The following is a 9901-nucleotide window of genomic DNA, read 5'->3' as shown; positions in this document are numbered from 1 at the left end:
ATCCAAAGCCAGAAGGAATCCACTCCTGGGAAAGATTCCATAGCTTCCAGCAGCAGCAGGGTAGGTGAGAACTGGAAATAGTCATTGTCGGAGCTAAGAACATTTGATAGACTTTGAGGGAAGCATTGTGTCCCATGGTGGCTATAGATGAGAGGAGAAAGATTATCGGCAAAGACAATGTTTTGGGAAAGGAGGGTAGGCTCTGGGAACATGTTTGAGACAGGGTATAGCCGTTGCTGGCATCAAACTCACAGAGATCTGCCAGTCTGTGCCTCCTGAGTGCTATGATTAAAGACATGTGCTACTATACTGGGCAACTAGTTTCTTCTGGATTGACTGGAGCTAATCATTTGGCTTGTTCATGCGTAAATAGGGCTCAGTAACCCTGGTGGTGATGGGATTTAAGGAAAGGCTCATAAATATGAACAGTCTTTTTGGTTGGGTCTCTAATTTGTTGCTAACTAATTAATTTCCTTTATTTCCTTTTCATTCCAGCCTTTGGTCTTCTTAATTAAGTCAAGAACATCTCAGATTTTTTTTTTCTTTTATCTCCTTATCTTTGGCCAGAGATATGCAACAGGCCAAGAGTTCAGTGAAGGAAGTAAAGCCTGACCTTTATCTTTAGTGAGACTTCCCTTCTGACCAAGTCTTTTAATTCATTCTATGGTGGGGTAGGGACACCTGACTTATCTAAAAATGTGCTTTTACATCTCCTTCCTGAGAGGAGGGCAGATATTTCAGTTTCTTTCATACTTTCCCTCAATGATGCGCACCAGAGACAAAGAAGACAGACAACTCATTTAGAGATATAGAATCTATTTTGGGTGGTGCACTCCCCACCTGTTCATTAAAGAAAATGACCATAATAGTGCTCTTAAAGGGATACAGAAGTCGGGGAGCCTATAAACTGTCATCACACTGGGGGTTCTCCTTTACCAGACGAATATTTCTAGCTGAACCTTGGGACCTAGGTGGGTTTCCTTGTTGGGTTGCACAAGCCAATCTAGGGCAGTGCCGAGGACAGTGTCGGTGCTGGCCTGGTCCTGAGACAGAGCCATGCTGTCGAGAGCCTGGCCCGAGCTTACTGTCTAGAGTGTGGGGAGCAGTTAAAAACGATGTGACCACTGACCTCTCAGAGGACGCAGGTTGGGCCTTGGGAACCCTGCAGTTCTCTGTCTTAGTTTTCTTGGTGGGGCTTTTGGCTTGAGGCAGACCCTTGTCAGCATTTTCTTGACTGGGTTTGGACACTTTCCCAGGTGTAGAGACCGGGGGTTCCATGTGGGTTTTGTCTTTTATCTTGGGGCTCATAGAGTGAAGGAAGGATTTCATCTTATTTTTCAAGCCAGTCTCTGGAAGGCTGGGGCTACCATGAGGAGAGCCTGGCATCACCTGCCTCTGTGAAATGTGGTCTTGCCAAGCTTGGCCCCTAAAAGGTTTTCCCTGAGTTGGTGGGCATGGGAAAGGCAAACCTTGGGAAGTCTTGGAGGCCACAGGCTGGGGGACCTTGGCACTCCTTGCAGGTTCCAGGATGGCATCTACCTTGGTCAGACTGTCTTGCATGTTCTGTGCAGCGTCTATCACCATAAGGACTTCTGGAGGTGGATCTGGGAACTCAAACTCAGAGAGATCCTGGGGGCTGGGCGGATAAGATCTAGGCCTCTGCTCTGAGGAGCCTTGGGGTGTCTCAGGGGGAGGCCTCTTTTCTGGCTCCTTGTCTCCATCATGGTGTGTCTTCCCACTGGTCAGGGGAAGCCCAAGACCTGCATCCCCTTCTTCAAGGTCCCACACTGCCTTGGGTTTCCCTGACTCGTGTCTCTTTTCTGTCAGTGTGGGGACATGGGCTGAGTACTTGCTCTTGCCTGGGCTTTGAGGCTCAGTGCTAAAGGTTTTCTCTAGGTTGGGTTTTTCCCCACTGGTCTCCAGCTGAACACAGTGCACTTGGGCCTCAGTCATATTCCTGAGTTGTGAGGCCTTGGAGCCCCACTGGGCAGAACCATGGGGCGCTGCCTTGGAACTAGGTTGCTTTTGCTTGTGGCACACGGCCTGCCCTGCAGTGGCTGGCTGTTTACCAAGGTGGACCCTGTTTGCATCTGGGGCCGGAGGAGAGTCCCCTGAGTTGGGCAGTTGTGGTAGCGCTGTGCTTTCTGGGATGCTGAGACTCCTAAGAAACTCCCGTATAGCTTCACTCTCTAGGTCTGCTATGGCTAGCTCTTTGTCCTCCCTCTCCTTTGTGGATATTCCAAATTGCATCGCTAGGACCTTCTTTTTCAGGTGGAAATTCAGTCTCGCCAAGATATGTGTGTTTAACAAGTTGGGGCTGTATGGAGGCCTCTTCCTTGTCCTTCCTGCCACCTGCACTTCAGACTGGACCTGTCCTGCAATGTCCGCAGAAGCCTCCTTGTCATCCCGAGTACATGGCTCAAGTGAACCTTCGAGGGAGGTTGTGTGAGGCAGAGTTTCTGGTGGGCTTTTGACAGCCCCGGACATCCTCTCTGTGGTTCTAGGTTTGCTAGTGACTGCTGGGGATGAGGGTCTAGAGAGGGCCACGCAGTAAAGGGCAGGCAGACCTGACAGGAAGGCCAGATACTTATGCTGCAACGTTGTCTCCAGTTTCTTAACAGTTTCCTCAGGTAGGGCTTGTGGCCGCTTACAGTGCTCAATGAGAGCGCCTGATGAGGCCTGTTTCTCCTGGTCGAGGGCTGCTGGTTGTGGTTCCTGAGAAATAGCTGTGTGCTGTAGGTCAGGGTTACTTTTTGCCTGTAGCTCCAGGTGCCGGCTTGCTGGAATGTTTGAGAAAGAAGCCCCTACTGACAAGCTCCTGGGAATTCTGCATTCCTGGAAACTTTGGACACAGGCGGGGACCTTGCCCTGATGGATCTGTCCACATTTGGAATCAACGTGGGTCTTCAACATTGCCTTTGCCTGGCTGAACAAGTGAGGTGTGGGAACTGACCCTCTGTCCACGGCGACTGCAAACGTGTCACCGGACCCATCAGCCTCTGGGTCGCCTGGCTGCAGGATGCTCACATTGGGTAGTGCCCCGTTGCTGCAGGACCGGGGCTGCTGGCTAGGAGAGGGGAGGACCAAGTGAATGGAGCGTTGGATCCTCTGGGGCAGGCCCCAGCGCAGGTGAGTCAGCTGCTTCTGGAGGTGGAATTCCAACAGCCTGCGCGCATGCTCTGGGAAGGAAGATTCCCTGGTGCAATGCCAGAAGGGCCGGGTGGTTTTTACAGTCTTAGTTTTACCGCGTGCTTCACACAGCACGTGACTCCGGGTGTCCCGATTTCTTAGGACGACCGCCGGCAGGCCCCACCGAAGCTTAACTTGCCTGTCTAGGAGGTGACATTCCAATGCTTCACACTCGGCCAGCGTCAGAACCGGGACATCCATCCCTGCTCCTTTATGCTCATGGGGAGTCTTGGCATTTGGAGAAGAAGAGAAAGTAGGAGGGGCTGACTGACGTGGAGTTTGGGGCAAGAAGGGGAGTGAGAGCTCCCTTGTGGAGGAGGGCTTGGACGCAGTCTTGTTCTCGGATCCACCTTGAGAGCTCACGGAAGGGACATCTAGGGACTCGCTGTGAAGAGACGGAAGGCCACAGAATAACTGGCTATAATATTCACTCTGAAAATTGCTACCCGAGTCATTAGCTTGTGCCTTGGGGGGTGGGTAGAAGCCACTTAGGTGTTCAGCTTCACGAGAGGGCAAGAAAGCGTGGATCTGGTGCCAGTGCTTCCTTTGCCTCAGGCTTACAACGGACCATTCGGAAACCCAGCAGGCCTGGGTGGGCTGGTCTGCCCAGCACAAGCTTTTGGTGAGGTGGGACATGGTCCCCACTTTGTCCATAGTGAGCTCAGAGCCACTGCTCAGACAGGAAGAGAAAGGAGTTTTTCTAAATTGACAAAATGATGTCGGGTCTGGCATAAACTGCCTCAAGGACTCCTCCACACGTCTGGGGAGGCCCCACTTCTGAAAATGTATCCATTTTTTTACATGTATTTCAAGAAGCCTGCAGACTTGAGGACTAAGAAATGGCATATGGGAAGACAGCACCGCATCCATGTCCAATGACATAGTATGGGTCAAGTTAGTGATCTCTGGGTCCAGGGATGGTAAAGACACAGAGGAATTCAAGTGATGGTGGTCTTGGCTCTCCTGGTCAACCTCTGGTTTGTTTGGTGTTATTTTTTTCTCAATCATTAAAACCACAGGATCCTCGTACCTTGAAGGAACCATAGTCTCTGGAACCATGGGCATGTCTGCCAGGTGAAATTTCTGCTCTAGCTGGAGGTTTTCCTCATAGCACTGTTGGACACCGGCTGCATTGGGCGGCTGTGCTAAGTGATCTGTTAGCTGTGCTAGTGTTGAAGTTTCAGACACTAGTGAAAGATGTGTGGAGGGTCTGGGATGAAGCTCCACGTTCTGCTCAAAAGTCTCACTGGATACGGGCAACATCTCCAGGCAAGAAGAGTCCTGTGGCAGTCCCAACAAAGCAGGGGAGATCTGACTTTGCTCGCTCTCCAGCAACTGCTGGATCTCTAGAGTTGCAGCATCACAGATTTGGCAGCAGGGATCTATACACAGGAGCTGCCGCACACGCTCCTCCTTGGGGAGCCAGCTTTGGCTAGGAAGAGAAAAACAGCCACTGTTAATGATGGAAGGACGTGTCTGGGGCTTGCTGTACCCTTTCCTCCAGGCCCACAGTTCTGAGCCTACACTGTGGCAAATGAGGTCCTCGTGGGAACCCTTCAAAGTATGGGATGTCCCTGCTGCCGTGCCCAGAGAACCACTGGGATCATTCACAGCCTTTGGAAATTAAGTCGAGGCAAAGATGATGGACTGAAGGGGTCCCAGCAACTGCTCCCTCGCCCCAGACAGACAGGAGATCAGACCCGGGGCTTTGTCCTTGAAAGGGAGTAGCTGGAAGCAGGTGACAGGGGGACCTCTTTATCCTAAATCTACTTGGTGTCTCAGTGCAACTCCAGCGATGCCCTTCGCAAAGTGTGCAAAGGCGGCTCTGAAATGCGGAACCGCTGAGACCCTAACAGAGGGAGCTGGGTATCAGTGGGTCTTCCCTCCCGAGGTGTGAACCATCTCTGCCCTGACAACCTCTCAGCTGGTGACCTCGCCTCCTCAGTGTGTTTCCCCTTCCATCAATCCCCACCCCCTTTTTTCCTTCTCTCATAGATGACATCCTAACGGAAGTTCCCCTCCCTCTGCTCCTTCCAGACCCCCTCTCACCCCCCTTTTCCCCCAATTCCTCTCCTCCTCTGTTTCCCTTTTCCAGAAAAGAGCAGGAAATTTGCAGGCAAATGGATGAAACTATCCCTTTGCTCACCCCTGGCCCACACCAGGCCAAGAAACCATCACAGTTTAGACCACAAAGGTCAAGCAAGAGGTCACCTTTTCATGATAGTCAGCAGCTCCCACGGCTTCTCAGCTTCTTCTCGGGAAAGTCTCCTGGCTGAGGGAGCAGGACACGGTGTTAGATGGTAAATGAGCATTTTAGGGTCTTCTATAGGAACGCCTTCGGCTCAGGAAAAGGAGGCTGAAGACCCAGACCCAGTGCTCTAAGGCATGTGTTTGTATCTAGCATTGCCGTCTAAAATTTGCCATCCTTGCCTCGTCTCATTTATCTCTACAACCACGTGAGGTGCACCAGGATCATGCCGAATAAGTTGGGTTTTACAGGATCATAAACCTAGTTCTTAAATCAGATTTTCTCTTTTTTATGACAAAATACCCGATATTAGTAACTTGGGTTTATTTTGGCCCTTAGTTCCATCCACTGTGGCACTTGGCACCGAGTGTAGCCAGTCCTAGAGACAGCCCACATGCATTGCAAGTGGTAGGGCCATGGGAGTGGACCTTTAAGGACTACAGTCCCCCTTCCGCTCTGCCTGCACACTGCTTCCAGATGTACCCTGATGCGAAGAAGCCACGCTGTAAGCTCTTGCTGCTGAGACAAGTCACCCAGCCATTCTGACTTCCCTGCTGTGATGGACTGCCAAACTCTGAAACTATGAGCCCAAATAAGCCTTGCTCCCGTGCTCGGCTACGCATGCCATCACCGTGATGAGAAGAGGAAGTAGTAAATCCCAACTTATCTCTTGCTGTACAGTGATCTGTATTACTTCCTTAGTTGCCTATTCTCGAGGAAATTAGGTAGAATCTTTTAGAACACCCCCATGTTCTCCGTTCCCACCCACAGCAGCCTTCTGTGTCAATCCCAGGTTGGAGAAGTGGATTTTCAAAGGGAGAGCGTGTGGCCCTGGGCAGCATCATGGGGAAGAGGAATGTGGGGAGCTCTCCTAGGGGCAGGGCGTAGGGGACGCTGGGATTTTACCTCTTGATGCCGCATCTCTAGCTCTCTGCCTGACTTTTCGGTGATGCTTAAAGAGAAAAATATTACAGTGTAAAGGTAGGACTACATTTTCTTCTTCATGTTGTGGAGGAGTAAAAGATCATATACATTTCCCTATATGTTACATGCCCCTTAGAAAGATCGTATACATTTCCCTATATGTTACATGCTCCTTAGAAAGATCATATACATTTTCCTATATGTTACATGCTCCTTAGAAAGATCGTATACATTTTCCTATGTTACATGCTCCTTAGAAAGATCATATACATTTTCCTATATGTTACATGCTCCTTAGAAAGATCGTATACATTTCCCTATATGTTACATGCTCCCTTAGAAAGATCGTATACATTTCCCTATATGTTACATGCTCCCTTAGAAAGATCGTATACATTTCCCTAAATGTTACATGTTCCCTTATGTGGCCTCACCTAGACTCCACCTTCCTTCCCACCTAAACATTTCCCTTCTCTGCTTGTTTCTGAATCACATAAGGCTTTCTATCCTCCTTCCTTACGTCTCTACTCTCATAACAACTTCTGTAGAGAGGGTGATACAGGAAGAAAAGCTGAACAGACTCTAAGGTGTTTGTGCCAGACCGAGGACACTGCTCACTAAGTCCCCACTGGGAGGGGTCTTCTGAGATCTAGGGCGGTAGTTTTTCTATTGTCTAATTCTCAACTCAAGACAAACAGGGAGGCTGTTGCCTTTTCAATTGGAGTACACTGCAGGGGGAGGGCCTGGTAAGGAATTATTTATGGGTCTTTTGTAACCACTTGCTTTCTTTTCTAAGTCCTTTGGCACAAAATGGGGGCAATCTGAAGGAACACTTAGCATTTAAAAGTTACTTAGCTAAGCTTAAATTAGTTCAAGTTTAGTCAGCATTTTCCTACCCGGCAGCAGCTCTTTTTAGGTTCCAACCACAGTCCCTGGTAACTCCGTCTTATTTGCCAGGCAATCAGGAAAATGATGAAGATGGAGCTATAGGCACATAAAGGATACCCGACGTCCCACAGAGTACATGCAGAGCTCAACATGACCTAAACCTCATCAGCATGAGGGCACCGGTCATCTCTGCATTTGGTCATTCGGGGGCCTCAGTGCCTAATGGCTCTCAGTACTGGACACTGTCATGGCTGCCTCACAGAGGATAGAATTGGGATGCCAGAGTGCATCACAAAGCTCTGTGTTCCACAGAGGTTGTTCCAGTGGAATTCACTCTGCAGAAGTGTGTGTGCGTGTGTGGTGTGTGTGCATGTGTGCATATGTGTGTGTGCATGTGTGTGGTGTGTGTGCATGCGTGTGTGCGTATGTGGTGTGTACACGTGCATGTGTGTGTGTGCACGTGTGTGCGTATGTGTGTGCGTGTGCGCGCGCATGTGGTGTGTGTGCATGTGTGCATATGTGTGCGTACGTGTGTGTGGTGTGTACGTGTGTGGTGTGTGTGTGCGTGTGCGTGTGTGTGCATGTGTGCATATGTGTGTGTGCGTGTGTACGTGGTGTGTGTGAGTGTGTGTGTGCATATGTGTGCGTAAATGTGTGTGGGGTGTGTGTGCATGTGTGTGGTATATGTGTGTGTGTGTGTGTGTGTGTGTGTGTGTGTGTGTGTGTGTGTGTGGTCATCTGTAAAGGCGATGGAGCACGAGGCTATAGGTACCATGCTCACAACCTCTCTATCCCCTTTCCTTTCCTTCCTTTGTCTCCCATAGCAACCTCTTCGTTCAGCTCCCTCCTTCCACAATTCGCTTGTCTTCAGAATCTTGAGTTCTTTGGCACACGGTGAACCTTGTGAGAAAGAGTGACTGGGAGAGAGACCTCCACTAGCTCCACACCCGGAGACCCACAGGAGTTTAGAGGGTATGGCGTGGTCCCGGCATTGAAATGGAGAACTTTGATGTTTTCAAACAGGGGGTTACCAGAGATCAAAACTACTTGAGGGGCTGGTTGTGGCTGATGTGCTGCAGCCAAGGTGGCAGCATCTTTAAAGGACACCATTCGGAGAAGAAAGCCCATCTGCAGTGTGCAGGTGGAGAGCAACGGTAAGCATCGCCCTCCTCCAAGGTATGCTGACGTAGCAACTGCACCCCAGCCTTGAGTTCCCAGCCATGGGAGAGCCTCCCAGCACCCAGCCTTCCGTGCTACTGGTGTAGAGGATACACGGTGTGCTCACCCCTGCCCTGCAAGGTCAAGAGCACAAAGACATTTAGGGTATCCGTTTGTAGTCTCTGATCTCAAGAAACTACAACTCTAGTTGCAAAGATTCATTCAAATAAAGTAGGAGTTAGCAACAGGATAAACAGAATTTTGTGTTCATCTTATTCTTGCAGCTATCCCATTTCTGAGAAGAGGAAGCACAACGAGGGTCCTGGTTATCTGAGTCGGCTCCTGGACTCCTGGGTAGTTAGAATTTGGCTTAAAACTGCTGGCTGTGCTTCAGAGATCTTCCTAATAGGATGAGGACTTCTAACAAATATATGAGCTAAGGAATGGGCCGCTAAGTTCATTTGGCAGCAAGAAATGCAGGTTTGCTCTTGAAGAAGTACAGGTGACTAGGTGGGAAAGCAAGAAAGAGGAAAGATTTGAGCAGGGTTGAGACCTGGGGGATGACTGACATTTCTTTATTCGAGTCACTAACACTGATTATTTTTCTTAAAGTAGGCATGCATAGTACAAAATAGGAACACACACATATAGTACAAAATAGGAACACACACACACATTTTATATATATATATATATATATATATATATATATATATATAACAAAACAGAAAAGGCAGAAGGTATATTTCTTTCCCATCTTTGTTTCCGTCCACTTAATTTTCTTATTCAAGTATGTTTCAAGATTACATTAGCATAGTGTTGTGGTTTGAATGAGAATGGCCCCATGGGCTCATGTGTTTGAATGTTTAATCCTTAGTTAGTGGAACTGTTTGTGAAGGATTAGGAGGTGTGGCCTTGTTGGAGTAGCTGTGTTACTGGGGTGTGGGTTTTGGGGTTTTTAAAAGTCTATGCCTGGCTCAGTCTCTTCCCCCACAACTTGCACATTAGATGTGAGCTCTTAGCTACTTCTCTAGCACCATGTCTTGACTGTCTGCTGCCATGCTTCCTGCCCTGCTAATCATGGTCTAACCCTCTGAAAATGTAAGCAAGACTCCAGTTAAATGCTTCATTTTATAAGTTACCTTGGTCATGGTGTTTCATCACAGCAATAGAACAGTGACCAAGATATATAGGAAGCATAAATAATAAACTTGGTTATGTGAATTTTAGGCTTTGAAGTTGGTTTGTGGGAAGAATGTGAGAGGGTTTGGAGCTGCAGGCTAGAGAAGCTTTATGATGCTGTATTGATGGGCATTCAGTGGGAGAACAGAAGACCAAGATGCCACTAGGAACATGGGCAGTAGAAGCCATGCTGTTGAGGTTTCAGAGAACAGGGACTCTATTGGGAACAGGACTAGATGTCGTTCATGATACATTCTTGTAGTGGCATTTCAATTGTATTTTAATAAATAAAGACTGCCCAAAGATCTGAGA

The 9901-nt window shown here is 48.8% G+C and overlaps 1 protein-coding gene across 1 annotated transcript; it reads right to left on the bottom strand.

Moving 5' to 3' along the window:
* Positions 1 to 900: 900 nt before the first annotated feature.
* Positions 901 to 8359, bottom strand: LOC121458238 (protein FAM205A-2-like). The gene is made up of 4 exons (XM_041667343.1): positions 8197 to 8359; positions 5401 to 5461; positions 4220 to 4621; positions 901 to 3859 (listed from the first exon to the last, which is right to left on the bottom strand). Exons 1-4 carry the CDS (start codon positions 8357 to 8359, stop codon positions 901 to 903), a joined length of 3585 nt encoding a protein of 1194 aa, XP_041523277.1.
* Between the last annotated feature and the right edge of the window lie 1542 nt (positions 8360 to 9901).

This window comes from Microtus oregoni, unplaced genomic scaffold (genome assembly GCF_018167655.1).
Source record: "Microtus oregoni isolate MIOR12 unplaced genomic scaffold, Mior012 000017F_ref0000208, whole genome shotgun sequence".
Classification (NCBI taxonomy): Eukaryota; Metazoa; Chordata; class Mammalia; order Rodentia; family Cricetidae; genus Microtus; species Microtus oregoni.
The sequence above is the reverse complement of the archived record's forward strand: the minus strand, read 5'-3'. Positions and strand labels throughout refer to the sequence as shown.

Bases quoted from the DNA above. Each gene is read 5' to 3' on its own strand.
- LOC121458238 (XM_041667343.1), bottom strand. From the start codon at position 8,359: ATGGTGTCCTTTAAAGATGCTGCCACCTTGGCTGCAGCACATCAGCCA. The intron at 5,462-8,196 runs GTGTGGAGCTAG...CTGCTCCCTCAG, and splicing joins AAACTCCTGTGGGTCTCCGG to CCAGGAGACTTTCCCGAGAA. The intron at 3,860-4,219 runs GTACGAGGATCC...CTGTCTGAGCAG, and splicing joins GAGACTATGGTTCCTTCAAG to TGGCTCTGAGCTCACTATGG.